This window comes from Ranitomeya imitator, chromosome 1 (assembly GCF_032444005.1).
Source record: "Ranitomeya imitator isolate aRanImi1 chromosome 1, aRanImi1.pri, whole genome shotgun sequence".
Taxonomy (NCBI): Eukaryota; Metazoa; Chordata; class Amphibia; order Anura; family Dendrobatidae; genus Ranitomeya; species Ranitomeya imitator.
Window position 1 is genome coordinate 361,904,633 of NC_091282.1, and position 23,960 is coordinate 361,928,592.

A 23,960-nucleotide genomic window follows, 5' to 3' on the forward strand; every position below is an offset into this window, starting at 1 on the left:
AAATCTCCAGCAATGAGTATACTCGCTCATCACTACTCTGCAACCTTCTGCACAGTTTCAAAATGATTAGCGCTGATGACGAATTCATCAGCATCATTATTATGGTCATCTATACGCTGGAGCAGATTTTGAATAGCCTCCGGGAGGAGGTGGTGGTCCCAGAAGAAGAGGAGGAAGCACAGGAGGATGCGAAAGGGATAACATTTTCTGTAAGTTCCAGACTGTCGTCACACAGGCGACTGCCAAGGGAGGGTGGATTGCTGCAATCAAGGGGGGCTGGTGATAGCAAACTTATCGAAGGTGCAAGATCCAAGGAACAAATGGAAGAGGAAGAGGTGATGGGCGAGCAACTGTCAGATAAAAAGGATAATCTTCCCATCTCTGTTGTTTGTGGTTGGCGGGAGGGGACAGAGAAAACAAATATCATTATTACCCAGCCACCAATGTAGCATGGGCTTGGACCTCATGGTAGAACCAGACATATGAATGCCTTCTTGCTACACATATGATCACGGTATACTTATGATTAGGAATACTGCTGACTACTGGGTTGCCACTCTGTTAGATCCATGCTGCAAAACCAAATTTTGCCTGAGGCTTCCCGCCCTGGAAAGGGACCCGTGAATGTTGGAGTATCGAAACACGCTTCTACACAACCTTAAGAGAGCTTTTCCCCAAGACAGCAGTGAAGCACACAGTTCACATCGCAGCTCTATACTTCCAACCTCCGGCATGTCAATTCGTCAACTCCAAAATATTAGCCGCAGCAGCAGTAGTGTAAGTGGAAGAAGCAATTTCTGTGAGTCCTTTGACACTTTTTTTTAGACCAGCTCACGCACCAGCACAACAAAGTCCAAGTCTTACATGTGGTGAACGAATAGAGAGGATGGTGCAGGAGTATCTAGAACTGAATATCAATACCATCAGGGAGGGTTTGGACCCTTTCACATTTTGGTCTTCCAAAATGGATGAGTGGCCTGAGCTCGCCTCACACGCCTTGGAGGTTTTATCATGTCTAGCAGCCAGCTTCTTTCAGAACATCTCTTCAGTGCTGCTGGTATCCTGACAGAAACAGGAACACATGGGCTACTTGCACAGAGAACAAGTCTGTAAGAACATGTTCACACACCACCAAGAAACCTGAAGACACAAAAGAGAATGGTAAAACCAAAAACACTCAGTTTGAAAAAATGTTTGCAGTAATCCGCAAGTGCTAGTAAAAGATGTAAATAACAGGGTATTTGGTTGATACGTTTTTTGCAAAAAATGTATACTAAGCTGCTCTACCAATCTTCACGGTATACCCATATCAGAGCAGTCCTAACTAATGTATGCAATCCCTATCTGATGTATTTAAAAACCTGATCATCTGTATATTACCTGTGTGAACAGGGTTCAGAGAGGAAAAATCCATGTGTGCATACAGGACAGAACAGCTTTTGTGCAGCTAGCCCAAGAGGAGTGGTGGAACTCCCCAGTCTTGTAGACACAAGAGAACAATCATGGAAACAGGAACACATGGGCTACTTGCACAGAGAACAAGTCTGTAAGAACATGTTCACACACCACCAAGAAACCTGAAGACACAAAAGAGAATGGTAAAACCAAAAACACTCAGTTTGAAAAAATGTTTGCAGTAATCCGCAAGTGCTAGTAAAAGATGTAAATAACAGGGTATTTGGTTGATACGTTTTTTGCAAAAAATGTATACTAAGCTGCTCTACCAATCTTCACGGTATACCCATATCAGAGCAGTCCTAACTAATGTATGCAATCCCTATCTGATGTATTTAAAAACCTGATCATCTGTATATTACCTGTGTGAACAGGGTTCAGAGAGGAAAAATCCATGTGTGCATACAGGACAGAACAGCTTTTGTGCAGCTAGCCCAAGAGGAGTGGTGGAACTCCCCAGTCTTGTAGACACAAGAGAACAATCATGGAAACAGGAACACATGGGCTACTTGCACAGAGAACAAGTCTGTAAGAACATGTTCACACACCACCAAGAAACCTGAAGACACAAAAGAGAATGGTAAAACCAAAAACACTCAGTTTGAAAAAATGTTTGCAGTAATCCGCAAGTGCTAGTAAGACATTCTCTTTTGTGTCTTCAGGTTTCTTGGTGGTGTGTGAACATGTTCTTACAGACTTGTTCTCTGTGCAAGTAGCCCATGTGTTCCTGTTTCCATGATTGTTCTCTTGTGTCTACAAGACTGGGGAGTTCCACCACTCCTCTTGGGCTAGCTGCACAAAAGCTGTTCTGTCCTGTATGCACACATGGATTTTTCCTCTCTGAACCCTGTTCACACAGGTAATATACAGATGATCAGGTTTTTAAATACATCAGATAGGGATTGCATACATTAGTTAGGACTGCTCTGATATGGGTATACCGTGAAGATTGGTAGAGCAGCTTAGTATACATTTTTTGCAAAAAACGTATCAACCAAATACCCTGTTATTTACATCTTTTACTAGCACTTGCGGATTACTGCAAACATTTTTTCAAACTGAGTGTTTTTGGTTTTACCATTCTCTTTTGTGTCTTCAGGTTTCTTGGTGGTGTGTGAACATGTTCTTACAGACTTGTTCTCTGTGCAAGTAGCCCATGTGTTCCTGTTTCCATGATTGTTCTCTTGTGTCTACAAGACTGGGGAGTTCCACCACTCCTCTTGGGCTAGCTGCACAAAAGCTGTTCTGTCCTGTATGCACACATGGATTTTTCCTCTCTGAACCCTGTTGACACAGGTAATATACAGATGATCAGGTTTTTAAATACATCAGATAGGGATTGCATACATTAGTTAGGACTGCTCTGATATGGGTATACCGTGAAGATTGGTAGAGCAGCTTAGTATACATTTTTTGCAAAAAACGTATCAACCAAATACCCTGTTATTTACATCTTTTACTAGCACTTGCGGATTACTGCAAACATTTTTTCAAACTGAGTGTTTTTGGTTTTACCATTCTCTTTTGTGTCTTCAGGTTTCTTGGTGGTGTGTGAACATGTTCTTACAGACTTGTTCTCTGTGCAAGTAGCCCATGTGTTCCTGTTTCCATGATTGTTCTCTTGTGTCTACAAGACTGGGGAGTTCCACCACTCCTCTTGGGCTAGCTGCACAATTGCTGTTCTGTCCTGTATGCACACATGGATTTTTCCTCTCTGAACCCTGTTCACACAGGTAATATACAGATGATCAGGTTTTTAAATACATCAGATAGGGATTGCATACATTAGTTAGGACTGCTCTGATATGGGTATACCGTGAAGATTGGTAGAGCAGCTTAGTATACATTTTTTGCAAAAAACGTATCAACCAAATACCCTGTTATTTACATCTTTTACTAGCACTTGCGGATTACTGCAAACATTTTTTCAAACTGAGTGTTTTTGGTTTTACCATTCTCTTTTGTGTCTTCAGGTTTCTTGGTGGTGTGTGAACATGTTCTTACAGACTTGTTCTCTGTGCAAGTAGCCCATGTGTTCCTGTTTCCATGATTGTTCTCTTGTGTCTACAAGACTGGGGAGTTCCACCACTCCTCTTGGGCTAGCTGCACAAAAGCTGTTCTGTCCTGTATGCACACATGGATTTTTCCTCTCTGAACCCTGTTGACACAGGTAATATACAGATGATCAGGTTTTTAAATACATCAGATAGGGATTGCATACATTAGTTAGGACTGCTCTGATATGGGTATACCGTGAAGATTGGTAGAGCAGCTTAGTATACATTTTTTGCAAAAAACGTATCAACCAAATACCCTGTTATTTACATCTTTTACTAGCACTTGCGGATTACTGCAAACATTTTTTCAAACTGAGTGTTTTTGGTTTTACCATTCTCTTTTGTGTCTTCAGGTTTCTTGGTGGTGTGTGAACATGTTCTTACAGACTTGTTCTCTGTGCAAGTAGCCCATGTGTTCCTGTTTCCATGATTGTTCTCTTGTGTCTACAAGACTGGGGAGTTCCACCACTCCTCTTGGGCTAGCTGCACAAAAGCTGTTCTGTCCTGTATGCACACATGGATTTTTCCTCTCTGAACCGTGTTCACACAGGTAATATACAGATGATCAGGTTTTTAAATACATCAGATAGGGATTGCATACATTAGTTAGGACTGCTCTGATATGGGTATACCGTGAAGATTGGTAGAGCAGCTTAGTATACATTTTTTGCAAAAAACGTATCAACCAAATACCCTGTTATTTACATCTTTTACTAGCACTTGCGGATTACTGCAAACATTTTTTCAAACTGAGTGTTTTTGGTTTTACCATTCTCTTTTGTGTCTTCAGGTTTCTTGGTGGTGTGTGAACATGTTCTTACAGACTTGTTCTCTGTGCAAGTAGCCCATGTGTTCCTGTTTCCATGATTGTTCTCTTGTGTCTACAAGACTGGGGAGTTCCACCACTCCTCTTGGGCTAGCTGCACAAAAGCTGTTCTGTCCTGTATGCACACATGGATTTTTCCTCTCTGAACCCTGTTCACACAGGTAATATACAGATGATCAGGTTTTTAAATACATCAGATAGGGATTGCATACATTAGTTAGGACTGCTCTGATATGGGTATACCGTGAAGATTGGTAGAGCAGCTTAGTATACATTTTTTGCAAAAAACGTATCAACCAAATACCCTGTTATTTACATCTTTTACTAGCACTTGCGGATTACTGCAAACATTTTTTCAAACTGAGTGTTTTTGGTTTTACCATTCTCTTTTGTGTCTTCAGGTTTCTTGGTGGTGTGTGAACATGTTCTTACAGACTTGTTCTCTGTGCAAGTAGCCCATGTGTTCCTGTTTCCATGATTGTTCTCTTGTGTCTACAAGACTGGGGAGTTCCACCACTCCTCTTGGGCTGGCTGCACAAAAGCTGTTCTGTCCTGTATGCACACATGGATTTTTCCTCTCTGAACCCTGTTGACACAGGTAATATACAGATGATCAGGTTTTTAAATACATCAGATAGGGATTGCATACATTAGTTAGGACTGCTCTGATATGGGTATACCGTGAAGATTGGTAGAGCAGCTTAGTATACATTTTTTGCAAAAAACGTATCAACCAAATACCCTGTTATTTACATCTTTTACTAGCACTTGCGGATTACTGCAAACATTTTTTCAAACTGAGTGTTTTTGGTTTTACCATTCTCTTTTGTGTCTTCAGGTTTCTTGGTGGTGTGTGAACATGTTCTTACAGACTTGTTCTCTGTGCAAGTAGCCCATGTGTTCCTGTTTCCATGATTGTTCTCTTGTGTCTACAAGACTGGGGAGTTCCACCACTCCTCTTGGGCTAGCTGCACAAAAGCTGTTCTGTCCTGTATGCACACATGGATTTTTCCTCTCTGAACCCTGTTCACACAGGTAATATACAGATGATCAGGTTTTTAAATACATCAGATAGGGATTGCATACATTAGTTAGGACTGCTCTGATATGGGTATACCGTGAAGATTGGTAGAGCAGCTTAGTATACATTTTTTGCAAAAAACGTATCAACCAAATACCCTGTTATTTACATCTTTTACTAGCACTTGCGGATTACTGCAAACATTTTTTCAAACTGAGTGTTTTTGGTTTTACCATTCTCTTTTGTGTCTTCAGGTTTCTTGGTGGTGTGTGAACATGTTCTTACAGACTTGTTCTCTGTGCAAGTAGCCCATGTGTTCCTGTTTCCATGATTGTTCTCTTGTGTCTACAAGACTGGGGAGTTCCACCACTCCTCTTGGGCTAGCTGCACAAAAGCTGTTCTGTCCTGTATGCACACATGGATTTTTCCTCTCTGAACCCTGTTCACACAGGTAATATACAGATGATCAGGTTTTTAAATACATCAGATAGGGATTGCATACATTAGTTAGGACTGCTCTGATATGGGTATACCGTGAAGATTGGTAGAGCAGCTTAGTATACATTTTTTGCAAAAAACGTATCAACCAAATACCCTGTTATTTACATCTTTTACTAGCACTTGCGGATTACTGCAAACATTTTTTCAAACTGAGTGTTTTTGGTTTCACCATTCTCTTTTGTGTCTTCTGGTATCCTGACAGATAAGCGCAGCCGGCTGTCCCCTGAAAGCCTAACTTTCATCAAGATGAACAAGTCATAGATCTCCTGGGACTTTTGCACCCCAATCGCAGACTGTATAGACTAGGTGATATTGCATTTTTTAGTGTGCTGCATTAATGTCACGTAACTGCACTCTGTGATATCTTTAGTGTGGCTTCGGTGGCTGCTCATGACTATGATGGTGAAGTCATGGTTAGTCTACATTCTGTGTTGGCTGTAGTAGAAGACGTGTTATACTATTTCTACTCTCGTGAAATTTATGCCACTTCTGTAGTGTAAGGCCCTCATTTAAATAAATAAATAAATCTTTATTTTTATATAGCGCCAACATATTCCACAGCGCTTTACAGTTTGCACACATTATCATCGCTGTCCCCAATGGGGCTCACAATCTAAATTCCCTATCAGTATATCTTTGGAATGTGGGAGGAAGCCGGAGTACCCGGAGGAAACCCATGCAAACACGGAGAGAACATACAAACTCTTTGCAGATGTTGTCCTGGGTGGGATTAGAACCCAGGACTCCAGCACTGCAAGGCTGCTGTGCTAACCACTGCACCACCGTGCTGCCTCATTTGTTTAAATGTGAACACTCCTGGTTGGGTGTCCATCTGCTGGATTGAGCATAGTGGAAGACATGTCGGTCAATATTATACTATTTCTACTCTCATGAAATTTATGCCACTTCTGTGGTGTAAGGCCCTCATTTGTTGAAATGTTAACACTAGAGTTGAGCGACCTTGACCTTTTTAGAGTCGAGTCGGGTTTCGCGAAACCCGACTATCTCAAAAGTCGGGTCGAGTGAAATCGGCCGATTATGACGTAAAGTCGGGATCGACCGAAACACGAAACCCAATGCAAGTCAATGGGGCAGCATAGTCGGCAGTGAGTGGGGGCCAGGAAAACACCTAGAGTGCCCATTTTAATGTCAAAACCATCCATTCTTCTTAATGAAGCTTGTCAAGCATAATTTACCTTATAATAATTGGAAGGCATTTGAAATTGGGGGTCATTTGGCTAAAGTTGTGGTGGGTAGGGCTGGTTCAAGTAATTAGTGGGCCCAGGAAATCTGGACCACGTCACGGCAGTGGAGCAGGGAGAGGTAAGTATTTCAACTTTGCAAGTGCTGTGAACCTGAGCAAGCAGGGGGGGTCCACTCGTTGGCATTGGCACTGGCACAGGGCCCCTCAAAGTACAGCGGTGTGTTTGCACGGCGGGGGCGCCTCCCACCGGCAGCAACACTTTTGCATACCATGAGAGGCCCTGTGCCAGTGACGTCGCCAACTAGTATTCCTCCCCCCACCCGATGAAGGAACCTGCACTTTCATCTGCACCTTCCTGTTTGTCCCCGTGTAAGGTGGTATGGTATGCGGGAAGGGGGACCTGACTTTCAGCAGGGTCACAATCTTGCAGTGTAGCGTGCACGGGAAATGTTGCGTTATGGGTCAATGTACCAGCAGACTCATCTATCACTGGCTGGGCAATGGGCAGGATGAGGAGGAAACACAGATATAGGCCCAAAGAATAAAGTGGGCTAAATGCAGTTCAAAATTGGTAACACAGGACTAATCAGGGGGCATTGCAGTGGAGGACAACTGGAATGAGAGGCTGACACACAGAGTAGGCCCAAATCAGTAAGTAGTCGAAATGCAGTTCAAAATTGGCAACAGTAGTAAACAGGCGGCACAGCTTTGTTCAGTGGAGGAGAACAGCAAGGAGTGGCAGACACCGATAGTAGGCCCCAACCCAACTAGTAGGCCAAATGCAGTCTAACCTTAACAACTACTTAACGAGCGCCTGAAAACGGAATTTCAGGACAGGAAACCAGGAGAACAGCAAAGAGCGGCAGACACCAATAGTAGGCCCCAAACCAACTAGTACGCCAAATGCAGTTGTTCCGTTTAAGCACAATTTAATGAGAGCCTGAAGATAGAAGTTCAGGAAAGGCAACCTGGAGAACACCTTGGAGTGGAACACACCATCTCTCTACACCCCATACCCAATTTGTAGGTCTAATGCAGCGTAGTTTCCAACAACTACTAAACGAGAGCATGATGATCGAAGCATTGGCGAGGAAACCTGGGGAACACCTTGGAGTGGAACACACCATCTCTCTACACCCCATACCCAATTTGTAGGCCTAATGCAGCGTAGTTTCCAACAACTACTAAACGAGAGCATGATGATCGAAGCATTGGCGAGGAAACCTGGGGAACACCTTGGAGTGGAACACACCATCTTTCTACAGTGGAACACACCATCTCTCTACACCCCATACCCAATTTGTAGGCCTAATGCAGCGTAGTTTCCAACAACTACTAAACGAGAGCCGGAAGATCGAAGCAATGGAGAGGAAACCTGGGGAACACCTTGGAGTGTAACACACCATCTCTCTACACCCCATACCCAATTTGTAGGCCTAATGCAGCGTAGTTTCCAACAACTACTAAACGAGAGCCGGAAGATCGAAGCAATGGAGAGGAAACCTGGGGAACACCTTGGAGTGTAACACACCATCTCTCTACACCCCATACCCAATTTGTAGGCCTAATGCAGCGTAGTTTCCAACAACTACTAAACGAGAGCCGGAAGATCGAAGCAATGGAGAGGAAACCTGGGGAACACCTTGGAGTGTAACACACCATCTCTCTACACCCCATACCCAATTTGTAGGCCTAATGCAGCGTAGTTTCCAACAACTACTAAACGAGAGCCGGAAGATCGAAGCAATGGAGAGGAAACCTGGGGAACACCTTGGAGTGTAACACACCATCTCTCTACACCCCATACCCAATTTGTAGGCCTAATGCAGCGTAGTTTCCAACAACTACTAAACGAGAGCCGGAAGATCGAAGCAATGGAGAGGAAACCTGGGGAACACCTTGGAGTGTAACACACCATCTCTCTACACCCCATACCCAATTTGTAGGCCTAATGCAGCGTAGTTTCCAACAACTACTAAACGAGAGCATGAAGATCGAAGCAATGGAGAGGAAACCTGGGGAACACCTTGGAGTGGAACACACCATCTCTCTACACCCCATACCCAATTTGTAGGCCTAATGCAGCGTAGTTTCCAACAACTACTAAACGAGAGCATGATGATCGAAGCATTGGCGAGGAAACCTGGGGAACACCTTGGAGTGGAACACACCATCTCTCTACAGTGGAACACACCATCTCTCTACACCCCATACCCAATTTGTAGGCCTAATGCAGCGTAGTTTCCAACAACTACTAAACGAGAGCCGGAAGATCGAAGCTCAGGAAAGGCAACCTGGGGAACACCTTGGAGTGGAACACACCATCTCTCTACACCCCATACCCAATTTGTAGGCCCAATGCAGCGTAGTTTCCAACAACTACTAAACGAGAGCCGGAAGATCGAAGCTCAGGAAAGGCAACCTGGGGAACACCTTGGAGTGTAACAAACCCTCTCTCTACACCACGGAAGGGCTGATTCTTAGGAAGGAAGGCTGTCGGAAAGAAGCAGGGCGCGTCCGAGGGTGATTATATTCTTATTAGGTATATACTCACCCTCGGACGCGCCCTGCTTCTTTATTTGTAATGAATGTTTATTTGCAATGTGGTTTTGACTTACTCTATTTTTTTGGTAAATAATGATTTTATTATTTTCATTGTTTTGCATCTTCTTGGCAATAATATAAAGAAGACGCGACAGGACAACACTCGGTGGATGCCATATCTGTGTTTAACCCCTTAAGCCCCGAGGGTGGTTTGCACGTTAATGACCGGGCCAATTTTTACAATTCTGACCACTGTCCCTTTATGAGGTTATAACTCTGGAACGCTTCAACGGATCTTGGCGATTCTGACATTGTTTTCTCGTGACATATTGTACTTCATTTTAGTAGTAACATTTATTCGATATAACTTGCGTTTATTTGTGAAAAAAACGGAAATTTGGCGAAAATTTAGAAAGTTTCGCAATTTTCCAACTTTAAATTTTTATGCCCTTAAATCACAGAGATATCTCACGCAAAATACTTAATAAGTAACATTTCCCACATGTCTACTTTACATCAGCACAATTTTGGAACCAAAATTTTTTTTTGTTAGGGAGTTATAAGGGTTAAAAGTTGACCAGCAATTTCTCATTTTTACAACACCATTTTTTTTTAGGGACCACATCTCATTTGATGTCATTTTGAGGGGTCTATATGATAGAAAATACCCAAGTGTGAGACCATTCTAAAAACTGCACCCCTCAAGGTGCTCAAAACCACATTCAAGAAGTTTATTAACCCTTCAGGGGTTTCACAGGAATTTTTGGAATGTTTAAATAAGAATGAATATTTAACTTTTTTTCACACAAAATTTATTTCAGCTCCAATTTGTTTTATTTTACCAAGGGTAACAGGATAAAATGGATGCCAAACATTGTTGTACAATCTGTACTGAGTACGCTGATAGCCCATATGTGGGAGTAAACCACTGTTTGGGCGCATGGCAGAGCTCGGAAGGGAAGGAGCGCCATTTGACTTTTAAATGCAAAATTGACAGGAATTGAGATGGGACACCATGTTGCGTTTGGAGAGCCACTGATGTGCCTAAACATTGAAACCCCCCCACAAGTGACACCATTTTGGAAAGTAGACACCCTAAGGAACTTATCTAGATGTGTGGTGACCACTTTGACCCACCAATTGCTTCACAGAAGTTTATAATGCAGAGCCGTAAAAATAAAAAATCATATTTTTTCACAAAAATTATCTTTTCGCCCCCAATTTTTTATTTTCCCAAGAGTAAGAGAAGAAATTGGACCTCAAAAATTGTTGGCCAATTTGTCCTGAGTACGCTGATACCCCATATATGGGTGTAAACCATTGTTTGGGCGTATGGCAGAGCTCGGAAGGGAAGGAGCGCCATTTGACTTTTCAATGCAAAATTGACTGGAATTGAGATGGGACGCCATGTTGCGTTTGGAGAGCCCCTGATGTGCCTAAACATTGGAACCCCTCACAAGTGACACCATTTTGAAAAGTAGACCCCTTAAGGAACTTATCTAGATGTGTGGTGAGCACTTTGACCCAACAAGTGCTTCACAGAAGTTTATAATGCAGAGCCGTAAAAATAAAAAATCATATTTTTTCACAAAAATGATCTTTTCGCCCCCAATTTTTTATTTTCCCAAGGGTAAGAGAAGAAATTAGACCACAAAAGTTGTTGTGCAATTTGTCCTGAGTGCGACGATACCCCATATGTGGGGGTAAACCACTTTTTGGGTGCATAGCAGAGCTCGGAAGGGAAGGAGCGCCATTTGACTTTTCAATGCAAAATTGACTGGAATTAAGTTGGGACGCCATGTTGGTTTGGAGAGCCCCTGATGTGCCTAAACATTAAAACCCCCCACAAGTGACACCATTTTGGAAACTAGACCCCATAAGGAACTTATCTAGATGTGTTTTGAGAGCTTTGAACCCCCAAATGTTTCACTACAGTTTATAACGCAGAGCCGTTAAAATAATTTTTTTTTTTTTTTCGCAAAAATTATTTTTTAGCCCCCAGTTTTGTATTTTCACAAGGGTAACATAATAAATTGGACCCCAAAAGTTGATGTCCAATTTGTCCTGAGTACGCTGATACCCCATATGTGGGGGGGAACCACTGTTTGGGCGCATGGCAGAGCTCGGAAGGGAAGGAGCGCCATTTGGAATGCAGACTTAGATGGATTGGTCTGCAGGAGTCACGTTGCATTTGCAGAGCCCCTGATGTACCCAAACAGTACAAACCCCCCACAAGTGACCCCATATTAGAAACTAGACCTCCCAAGGAACTTATCTAGATGTGTTGTGAGAACTTTGAACCCCTAAGTGTTTCACTACAGTTTATAACGCAGAGCCGTGAAAATAAAAATTCTTTTTTTTTTTTCACAAAAATGATTTTTTAGCCCCCAGCTTTGTATTTTTACAAGGGTAACAGAATAAATTGGACCCCAAAAGTTGTTGTTCAATTTGTCCTGAGTACGCTGATACCCCGTATGTGGGGGGGAACCACTGTTTGGGCGCATGGCAGAGCTCGGAAGGGAAGGAGCGCCATTTGGAATGCAGACTTAGATGGATTGGTCTGCAGGCGTCACGTTGCATTTGCAGAGCCCCTGATGTACCCAAACAGTAGAAACCACCCACAAGTGACCCCATATTGAAACTAGACCTCCCATGGAACTTATCTAGATGTGTTGTGAAAACTTTGAACCCCCAAGTGTTTCACTACAGTTTACAACGCAGAGCCGTGAAAATAAAAAATCCTTTTTTTTCCCACAAAAATGATTTTTAGCCCCCCAAATTTTTATTTTCCCAAGGATAACAAGAGAACTTGGACCCAAAAAGTTGTTGTCCAATTTGTCTCGAGTACGATGATACCCCATATGTTGGGGTAAACCCCTGTTTGGGCGCACGGGAGAGCTCGGAAGTGAAGGAGCACTGTTTTACTTTTTCAATGCAGAATTGGCTGGAATTGAGATCGGACGCCATGTCGCGTTTGGAGAGCCCCTGATGTGTCTAAACAGTGGAAACCCCCAATTATAACTGAAACCCTAATCCAAACGCACCCCTAACCCTAATCCCAACTGTAACCCTAACCACACACCTAACCCTGACACACCCCTAATTCTAATCCCAACCCTAATCCCAACCGTAAATGTAATACAAACCCTAACCCTAACCCTAGCCCTAACCCTAGCCCTAACCCTAACCCTAATGGGAAAATGGAAATAAATACATTTTTTTTAATTTTATTATTTTTCCCTAAGGCTAGGTTCACATTGCATTAGGGAAATCCGTTTAGCACTAGCGGATTGCGCTAACGCAATGTCTTTTTAGGTGTCGTGTTTAGTGGTCGCGTTAACGTCCCCGCTCTGGAAGATCGGGGATCGGACCTCGGGCGCGCCGCGGACGCTGCAAGCAGCGTCTGAGGCGCGCCACAAAAGAACGGCACCTTGCTAGCGCGAGCCGAAAATGGCACGCTCTAGCGATGCGCTACACCCGAAAATCACATTGCTGTCAATGGTTGTGCTAACGGACCCGTTGCACGGCGTTAATTGTGACATTTTCGCCGTGCAACGCTGTCCGTTAGCGTTAACCCATTAACGCAATGTGAACCTAGCCTAACTAAGGGGGTGATGAAGGGGGGTTTGATTTACTTTTATAGCGAGTTTTTCATATCGGATTTTTATGATTGGCAGCCGTCACACACTAAAAGACGCTTTTTATAGCAAAAAAGTTTTTGCGTCTCCACATTTTGAGACCTATAATTTTTCCATATTTTGGTCCACAGAGTCATGTGAGGTCTTGTTTTTTGCGGGACGAGTTGACGTTTTTATCGGTTACATTTTCGGACATGTGACAGTTTTTGATCGCTTTTTATTCCGATTTTTTGTGAGGCAGAATGACCAAAAACCAGCTATTCATGAATTTCTTTTGGGGGAGGCGTTTATACCGTTCCGCGTTTGGTAAAATTGATGAAGCAGTTTTATTCTTCGGGTCAGTACGATTACAGCGATACCTCATTTATATCATTTTTTTATGTTTTGGCGCTTTTATACGATAAAAGCTATTTTATAGAAAAAATAATTATTTTGGCATCGCTTTATTCTCAGGACTATAACTTTTTTATTTTTTTGGTTATGATGCTATATGGCGGCTCGTTTTTTGCGGGACAAGATGACGTTTTCAGAGGTACCATGGTTATTTATATCCGTCTTTTTGATCGCGTGTTATTCCACTTTTTGTTCAGCGTTATGATAATAAAGCGTTGTTTTTTGGCTCGTTTTTTTTTTTTTTTTCTTACGGTGTTCACTGAAGGGGTTAACTAGTGGGCCAGTTTTATAGGTCGGGTCGTTACGGACGCGGCGATACTAAATATGTGTACTTTTATTGTTTTTTTTGTTTTTTTTTTATGTAAAGAAATGTATTTATGGGAATAATATTTTTTTTTTTTCTGCTTTATTTAGGATTTTTTTTTTTATTTTTTTTTACAAGTGTGGAAATTTTTTTTTTTACTTTTTCACTTTGTCCCAGGGGGGGACATCACAGATCACCGATCTGACAGTGTGCACAGCACTCTGTTAGATCGGTGATCTGACATACAGCCGGGCAGGATTAGAGCTGCAGCTGCAGCCTGATCCTGACCCGGAAGTGCTCCCTGCAGGACCCGGATGCAGCCCGGCGGCCATTTTGGATCCGGGGACTGCAGGGAGAAGACGCTCGGTACACGGTGAGCACATCACCGTGTACCGATCGTCTCAGGGAAGCCCGCAGGGAGCCCCCTCCCTGCGCGATGCTTCCCTGCACCGCCGGCACACCGCGATCATCTTTGATCGCGGTGTGCCGGGGGTTAATGTGCCGGGAGCGGTCCGTGACCGCTCCTGGCACATAGTGCCGGATGTCAGCTGCGATAGGCAGCTGACACCCGGCCGCGATCGGCCGCGCTCCCCCCGTGAGCGCGGCCGATCGCATATGACGTACTATCCCGTCCATGGGAATTAAGTCCCAGGTCACCTGGACGGGATAGTACGTCATATGGGATTAAGGGGTTAAAATTGAAAAAACCTTTCAGTTAACTACTTGCAGGAGAAAGTTATTGTAGCTGGTGGCCATTTTTAGTACTGTACCAGATTTTTGTTGTATGTGTTTGTTTTTAATGTTAAAATGTCTGCATTTGATATCTCTCCAGTATTTTCTTTTTTATAAGCAAAATACTTATTTTTATATTTTCTGATGTTGGTTCCAGGGGTACACGGGCAGCAGTGGTGTGGTCAGTGGAGGCCTAGTGGAAGGAGTGACCGCAGACAGGCATCGAAGGCCTAAAATAATAACACATGGCTGTAGGCAATTTTAAATTGGTTCCAGGGGTACACGGGCAGCAGTGGTGTGGTCAGTGGAGGCCTAGTGGAAGGAGTGACCGCAGACAGGCATCGAAGGCCTAAAATAATAACACATGGCTGTAGGCAATTTTAAATTGGTTCCAGGGGTACACGGGCAGCAGTGGTGTGGTCAGTGGAGGCCTAGTGGAAGGAGTGACCGCAGACAGGCATCGAAGGCCTAAAATAATAACACATGGCTGTAGGCAATTTTAAATTGGTTCCAGGGGTACACGGGCAGCAGTGGTGTGGTCAGTGGAGGCCTAGTGGAAGGAGTGACCGCAGACAGGCATCGAAGGCCTAAAATAATAACACATGGCTGTAGGCAATTTTAAATTGGTTCCAGGGGTACACGGGCAGCAGTGGTGTGGTCAGTGGAGGCCTAGTGGAAGGAGTGACCGCAGACAGGCATCGAAGGCCTAAAATAATAACACATGGCTGTAGGCAATTTTAAATTGGTTCCAGGGGTACACGGGCAGCAGTGGTGTGGTCAGTGGAGGCCTAGTGGAAGGAGTGACCGCAGACAGGCATCGAAGGCCTAAAATAATAACACATGGCTGTAGGCAATTTAAAATTGGTTCCAGGGGTACACGGGCAGCAGTGGTGTGGTCAGTGGAGGCCTAGTGGAAGGAGTGACCACAGACAGGCATCGAAGGCCTAAAATAATAACACATGGCTGTAGGCAATTTAAAATTGGTTCCAGGGGTACACGGGCAGCAGTGGTGTGGTCAGTGGAGGCCTAGTGGAAGGAGTGACCGCAGACAGGCATCGAAGGCCTAAAATAATAACACATGGCTGTAGGCAATTTTAAATTGGTTACAGGGGTACACGGGCAGCAGTGGTGTGGTCGGTGGAGGCCTAGTGGAAGGAGTGACCGCAGACAGGCATCGAAGGCCTAAAATAATAACACATGGCTGTAGGCAATTTTAAATTGGTTCCAGGGGTACACGGGCAGCAGTGGTGTGGTCAGTGGAGGCCTAGTGGAAGGAGTGACCGCAGACAGGCATCGAAGGCCTAAAATAATAACACATGGCTGTAGGCAATTTTAAATTGGTTCCAGGGGTACACGGGCAGCAGTGGTGTGGTCAGTGGAGGCCTAGTGGAAGGAGTCACCGCAGACAGGCATCGAAGGCCTAAAATAATAACACATGGCTGTAGGCAATTTTAAATTGGTTACAGGGGTACACGGGCAGCAGTGGTGTGGTCAGTGGAGGCCTAGTGGAAGGAGTCACCGCAGACAGGCATCGAAGGCCTAAAATAATAACACATGGCTGTAGGCAATTTTAAATTGGTTACAGGGGTACACGGGCAGCAGTGGTGTGGTCAGTGGAGGCCTAGTGGAAGGAGTGACCACAGACAGGCATCGAAGGCCTAACATAACAAAAATGTCAATACAATGGTATTGTCAGTGGCAGGCATTGAAGGATGTCAGCGCATAGACTAAACATTGGTGGAGCTGTGAGATAATTTTGCAAGTGGTAGAGCACTGTTTGAGCTGGGGTGGGGGAAACTGTCTTGTGGCCGGCGGTACAGGCCCAGGGCCCCTCATATTACAACGGTGTGTCTGACGTTGGGTGCGCACCACCACCGCCAGAGACACTTTATTGTACTAGGAGGGACCCAGTGGCAGTGCCGTCGACCAAAAGCGGGCTCATCCACCTCTTCAGACAAACTGCACTCTCACGGGTGCTGTCGCCAAGTGTCGATACCACGGCCCCGTGTGGGGAGTTTGGCCATTTAGTGAGGTGTAAACATGTCGTATGCTGGACAATCAGGTGCAGAAAATTACGAGATTGGAAAAGGCATTCAGAATAGTCCACAGGCAAGACCTTTTCATAGGAAAGCTAGGTGTCAGCCGGGCAAGGTGGGGCAAAAGATTTCGAAATCCAGTTGTGGTTCATTTTAATGAAGGTTAGATCATCTACATTTTGGGTAGCCAGACGAGTCCTTTTTTCTGTTAGTATTGAACCTGCAGCACTGAATACTCTTTCTGATAGGACACTAGCTGCCGGGCAAGCAAGCTCCTGCAATGCATATTCTGCCAATTCTGGCCAGGTGTCTAATTTTGATGCCCAGTAATCAAATGGGAATGACGGTTGAGGGAGAACATCGATAAGGGATGAAAAATAGTTTGTAACCATACTGGACAAATGTTGTCTCCTGTCACTTTGAATTGATGCTGCAGTACCTGTCCTGTCTGCGGTCATAGCAAAATCACTCCACAACCTGGTCAGAAAACCCCTCTGGCCAACGCCACTTCTGATTTCTGCCCCTCTAACTCCTCTGGTCTGCTGGCCCCTGCAGCTCGTGTGAGAACGATCACGGGCGCTGTGTGCAGGGAATGCCAGAAGCAAACGGTCAACAAGAGTTGATTGTTTGGTTGCTAATATTAGTTCCAAGTTCTCATGTGGCATTATATTTTGCAATTTGCCTTTATAGCGAGGATCAAGGAGGCAGGCCAACCAGTAATCGTCATCATTCATCATTTTAGTTATGCGTGTGTCCCTTTTGAGGATACGTAAGGCATAATCCGCCATGTGGGCCAAAGTTCCAGTTCTCAAATCTGCGGTTGTGCTTGGTTGAGGGGCAGTTTCAGGCAAATCCACGTCACTTGTGTCCCTCAAAAAACCAGAACCCGGCCTTGCCGCGCCACCAATTTCCAGTGGCCCCGTAAAAGCTTCCTCATTAAAAATATAATCATCCCCATCATCCTCCTCGTCCTCCTCCTCCTCCTCTTCGCCCGCTACCTCGTCCTGTACACTGCCCTGGCCAGACAATGGCTGACTGTCATCAAGGCTTTCCTCTTCCTCAGCTGCAGACGCCTGATCCTTTATGTGCGTCAAACTTTGCATCAGCAGACGCATTAGGGGGATGCTCATGCTTATTATGGCGTTGTCTGCACTAACCAGCCATGTGCATTCCTCAAAACACTGAAGGACTTGCCACATGTCTTGAATCTTCGACCACTGCACACCTGACAACTCCATGTCTGCCATCCTACTGCCTGCCCGTGTATGTGTATCCTCCCACAAAAACATAACAGCCCGCCTCTGTTCACACAGTCTCTGAAGCATGTGCAGTGTTGAGTTCCACCTTGTTACAACGTCTATGATTAGGCGATGCTGGGGAAGGTTCAAAGAACGCTGATAGGTCTGCATACGGCTGGAGTGTACGGGCGAACGGCGGATATGTGAGCAAAGTCCACGCACTTTGAGGAGCAGGTCGGATAACCCCGGATAACTTTTCAGGAAGCACTGCACCCCCAGGTTTAAGGTGTGAGCCAGGCAAGGAATGTGTTTCAGTTGGGAAAGGGAGATGGCAGCCATGAAATTCCTTCCGTTATCACTCACTACCTTGCCTGCCTCAAGATCTACAGTGCCCAGCCACGACTGCGTTTCTTTCTGCAAGAACTCGGACAGAACTTCCGCGGTGTGTCTGTTGTCGCCCAAACACTTCATAGCCAATACAGCCTGCTGACGTTTGCCAGTAGCTGCCCCATAATGGGAGACCTGGTGTGCAACAGTGGCAGCTGCGGATGGAGTGGTTGTGCGACTGCGGTCTGTGGACGAGCTCTCGCTTCTGCAGGAGGACGAAGAGGAGGAGGAGGGGGTGCGAACGGCTACAGCCAATTGTTTCCTAGACCGTGGGCTAGGCAGAACTGTCCCAAACTTGCTGTCCCCTGTGGACCCTGCATCCACCACATTTACCCAGTGTGCCGTGATGGACACGTAACGTCCCTGGCCATGCCTACTGGTCCATGCATCTGTTGTCAGGTGCACCTTTGTGCTCACAGATTGCCTGAGTGCATGGACGATGCGCTCTTTAACATGCTGGTGCAGGGCTGGGATGGCTTTTCTGGAAAAAAAGTGTCGACTGGGTAGCTCGTAGCGTGGTACAGCGTAGTCCATCAGGGCTTTGAAAGCTTCGCTTTCAACTAACCGGTAGGGCATCATCTCTAACGAGATTAGTCTAGCTATGTGTGCGTTCAAACCCTGTGTACGCGGATGCGAGGCTAAGTACTTCCTTTTTCTAACCATAGTCTCATGTAGGGTGAGCTGGACTGGAGAGCTGGAGATCGTGGAACTAGCGGGGGTGCCGGTGGACATGGCAGACTGAGAGACGGTGGGAGATGGTATTGTTGCCACCGGTGCCCTAGATGCAGTGTTTCCTACTACGAAACTGGTGATTCCCTGACCCTGACTGCTTTGGCCTGGCAAAGAAACCTGCACAGATACTGCAGGTGGTGCGGAAAATGGTGGCCCTACACTGCCGGAAGGGATGTTGCGTTGCTGACTAGCTTCATTGGCCGAGGGTGCTACAACCTTAAGGGACGTTTGGTAGTTAGTCCAGGCTTGCAAATGCATGGTGGTTAAATGTCTATGCATGCAACTTGTATTGAGACTTTTCAGATTCTGTCCTCTGCTTAAGGTAGTTGAACATTTTTGACAGATGACTTTGCGCTGATCAATTGGATGTTGTTTAAAAAAATGCCAGACTGCACTCTTTCTAGCATCGGATACCTTTTCAGGCATTGCAGACTGAGCTTTAACCGGATGGCCACGCTGTCCTCCAACAGGTTTTGGCTTTGCCACGCGTTTTGGGCAAGATACGGGCCCGGCAGATGGAACCTGTTGCAATGTTGATGCCTGCTGCGGCCCCTCCTCCTCCGCTTCAGAACTGCTGCCGCCTGCACCCTGTTCCCCCAATGGCTGCCAATCGGGGTCAAGAACTGGGTCATCTATTACCTCTTCTTGTAGCTCGTGTGCAACTTCGTCTGTGTCACCGTGTCGGTCGGTGGTATAGCGTTCGTGATGGGGCAACATAGTCTCATCAGGGTCTGATTCTTGATCAGCACCCTGCGAGGGCAATGTTGTGGTCTGAGTCAAAGGACCAGCATAGTAGTCTGGCTGTGGCTGTGCATCAGTGCACTCCATGTCAGATTCAACTTGTAATGGGCATGGACTGTTAACTGCTTCACTTTCTAAGCCAGGGACGGTATGTGTAAAGAACTCCATGGAGTAACCCGTTGTGTCGCCTGCTGCATTCTTCTCTGTTGTTGTTTTTGCTGAAGAGGACAAGGAAGCGACTTGTCCCTGACCGTGAACATCCACTAACGACGCGCTGCTTTGACATTTACCAGTTTCACGAGAGGAGGCAAAAGAGCTAGAGGCTGAGTCAGCAAGATAAGCCAAAACTTGCTCTTGCTGCTCCGGCTTTAAAAGCGGTTTTCCTACTCCCAGAAAAGGGAGCGTTCGAGGCCTTGTGTAGCCAGACGACGAACCTGGCTCCACAGCTCCAGACTTAGGTGCAATATTTTTTTTCCCACGACCAGCTGATGCTCCACCACTACCACTACCCTCATTACCAGCTGACAATGAACGCCCCCGGCCACGACCTCTTCCACCATACTTCCTCATTGTTTTAAAAACGTAAACAAACTAACGGTATTTGTTGCTGTCACACAAATTACACGGTGAGCTATAACTTCAGTATGATTTAGCTACCCCTTTACAGGTGAGTGAGACCACAACGAAAATCAGGCACAATGTTACACACTCTGTTGTTGGTGGCAACAAATGAGAGAGATGCCACACACGCAGGACTGTCACTGAAGCACAAATGTAAATATTAATCTCCCACTGATTTGATTTTTTTTTTTTTAAGGGAGACTTTAGGAAAAAAAAATAATAGAATAAAATGATTTTTTCAGGAAGAATTTAGAAACCAAATAAAATAAAATGATTTTTTCAGGGAGAATTTAGAAAACAAATAAAACAAAAAAAGGCTTTCTATGGCCCACTGAGTGAGAGATGACGCACACAGGAGTCAGGAGTGGCACACAAGCCCAGAGGCCAATATTTATCTCCCACTGATTGATGTAGTGATTTTTTCAGGTAGATTTTGGAACCCAAATCAAGCTAAAAAAATAATAGGCTTTCTATGGCCCACAATTGGAGAGAGAGAGAGAGATGGCACACGCAGGAGTCAAGACTGGCACACAAGCAGAAAGGGCAATATTAATCTCCCACTGATTTGTTTTTTTTTTTTTTTTTTTTCAGGGAGACTTTAGGAAAAAAAAAATAGAATAAAATGATTTTTTCAGGAAGAATTTAGAAACCAAAGAAAATAAAATGATTTTTTCAGGGAGAATTTAGAAAACAAATAAAACAAAAAAAGGCTTTCTATGGCCCACTGAGTGAGAGATGACGCACACAGGAGTCAGGAGTGGCACACAAGCCCAGAGGCCAATATTTATCTCCCACTTTTTTTTTTTTGTTCCAGGGAAAATTTATAAACCCAATAAAAAAAATAATAAATAGGCTTTCTATGGCCCACTATCTGAGAGACAGAGAGAGATGGCACGCTTAGGACTGGCACACAAGCCCAAAGGCCAATATTAATCTCCCTTTTTTTTTTAAGGGAGAATTTATAAAACCAAAAAAAAATAAATAAATAGGCTTTCTATGGCCCACTATTTGTGAGAGAGATGGCACGCTCAGGACTGGCACACAAGCCCAGAGGCCAATATTAATCTCCCACTTTTTTTTTTTTTTCCAGGGAAAATTTATAAACCCAATAAAAAAAAAATAAAATAAATAGGCTTTCTATGGCCCACTATCTGAGAGAGAGAGATGGCACGCTTAGGACTGGCACACAAGCCCAAAGGCCAATATTAATCTCCCACTGATTGATTTATTGATTTTTTCAGGTAGAATTTAGAACCCAAATAAAGCAAAAAAAAAAAAAAAATGGGCTTTCTATGGCCCACTGAGTGAGTGATGATGCACACAGGAGTCAGGAGTGGCACACAAGCCCTGAGGCCAATATTTTTCTCCCACTGATTGATGTAGTGATTTTTTCAGGTAGATTTTAGAACCAAAATCAAGCAAAAAAATAAATAGGCTTTCTATGGCCCACTGAGTGAGTGATGATGCACACAGGAGTCAAGAGTGGCACACAAGCCCTGAGGCCAATATTTTTCTCCCACTGATTGATGTAGTGATTTTTTCAGGTAGATTTTATAACCCAAATCAAGCAAAAAAATAAATAGGCTTTCTATGGCCCACTGAGTGAGAGATGACACAGACAGGGATGGCACTCTAGCAGAAATGTCAATCTTAATCTCCCACAAAAAAAAAAAAAAAAACAGGGAGTGTCCTTCAATTACTATCTCCCTGCAGTAATCTCAGCCAGGTATGGCAGGCAGCAATAAGGAGTGGACTGATGCACAAATTAAATAAAAAGTGTGTACAAACCAAAAAGATAGCTGTGCAGAAAGGAAGGAACAAGAGGATTTGTGCTTTGAAAAAAGCAGTTGGTTTGCACAGCGGCGTACACACAGCAATGCAGCTATCAGGGAGCCTTCTAGGGCAGCCCAATGAGCTACAGCGCTGAGGGGGAAAAAAAAAAAAAATGTAGCTTCCACTGTCCCTGCACACCGAAGGTGGTTTGGGCAGTGGAAATCGCTACAGCACAAGCGGTTTGGTGGTTAATGGACCCTGCCTAACGCTATCCCTGCTTCTGACGAAGCGGCAGCAACTTCTCCCTAAGCTCAGATCAGCAGCAGTAACATGGCGGTCGGCGGGAACGCCCCTTTATAGCCCCTGTGACGCCGCAGACAGCAAGCCAATAACTGCAATGCCCTTCTCTAAGATGGTGGGGACCAGGACCTATGTCATCACGCTGCCCACACTCTGCGTTTACCTTCATTGGCTGAGAAATGGCGCTTTTCGCGTCATTGAAACGCGACTTTGGCGCGAAAGTCGCGTACCGCATGGCCGACCCCGCACAGGGGTCGGATCGGGTTTCATGAAACCCGACTTTGCCAAAAGTCGGCGACTTTTGAAAATGAACGACCCGTTTCGCTCAACCCTAGTTAACACTCCTGGTTGGGTGTCCATCTGCTGAATTGGGCGTAGTTGAAGACCTGTCAGTCCCTATTATACTATTTCTACTGTGGTAAAATTGATGCCACTTTGGTGTTGTCTGCCAATAATTTTTGGAAACGTGAACACTCCTGTTTGGGGATACATCTGCTGGATTGGGAGTAGTTGAAGACCTGTCAGTCCCTATTATACTATTTCTACTGTGGTGAAATTGATGCCTCTTTGGTGGTGTCTGCCAATAATTTTTGGAAATATGAACAGTCCTGGTTGGGTCGCCTTCATGCATGTTGCCTGTAGCACTAGGCGTCCGAGACCGTCAGGCCTCCAATTCCTTGGACTCAACTACCCATGTTACTATCTTTAAATTTTTCTGACAATGGTAGTCTACAAAACTGATATTTGTGCTACCTGAGTGTGGCTGAGAATGAAATAAGGTAGAGGTGTTCCATGTGGTATCAGGGCTCCAAGCAAAGGAGGCCTACACCAATCCCTCACCCCCCTAGTCTAAAGGTACCGTCACATTAAGCGACGCTGCAGCGATATAGAGAAAGAGCCGATCGCTGGAGCGTCGCTGTTTAGGTCTCTAGGAGACGTCAAACACCGGCAACAGCTGAACGATGCAGGAGCGATCCAGTGACGTACTTATCGTTCTCACTGGTTGTTCGCTCCATGAAAAACCATTGCAGGCATCATTGCTTTTGCTGTCAAACATGACGAATCACGCCGACCTGATGACCAAATAAAGTTCCGGACTTCTAGCTACGACCAGTGATGTCACAGCGGGATCCTGATCGCTGCTGTGTGTCAAACACAACAAGATCGTTATCTAGGACGCTGCAATGTCACGGATCGCTGTCGTTCTCGTTGGAAAGTTGCTCAGTGTGAAGGTACCTTTACTGTGACAGTCAATTGAAAGCTATAAATGCTGTCCCAGCCCCCTGATACCTCATGCCTGGCTGATTGCTGCAGTGCGATGCTAAAATTTCCTATATGGGTGAATTGAGGCCACTTTCCTGGTGTCTGTCCCTTGTTTGAAGTGTTTTGGCAGCATTTGGGGCCGTTATAAGGTGTTGGGCATGCGTTTGTTTTTGCCTCCCATTGACATGAATGGT

The 23,960-nt window shown here is 44.9% G+C and overlaps 1 protein-coding gene across 1 annotated transcript in view; it reads left to right on the plus strand.

Moving 5' to 3' along the window:
* Window positions 1–62: 62 nt before the first annotated feature.
* Window positions 63–23,960, plus strand: part of RPGRIP1 (RPGR interacting protein 1) — a 104,163-nt gene continuing 80,265 nt past the window's right edge. The window contains exon 1 of the mRNA XM_069755795.1: window positions 63–386. Coding sequence (XP_069611896.1) covers window positions 63–386 — 324 coding nt within the window. The remainder of the gene's footprint in view (window positions 387–23,960) is intronic.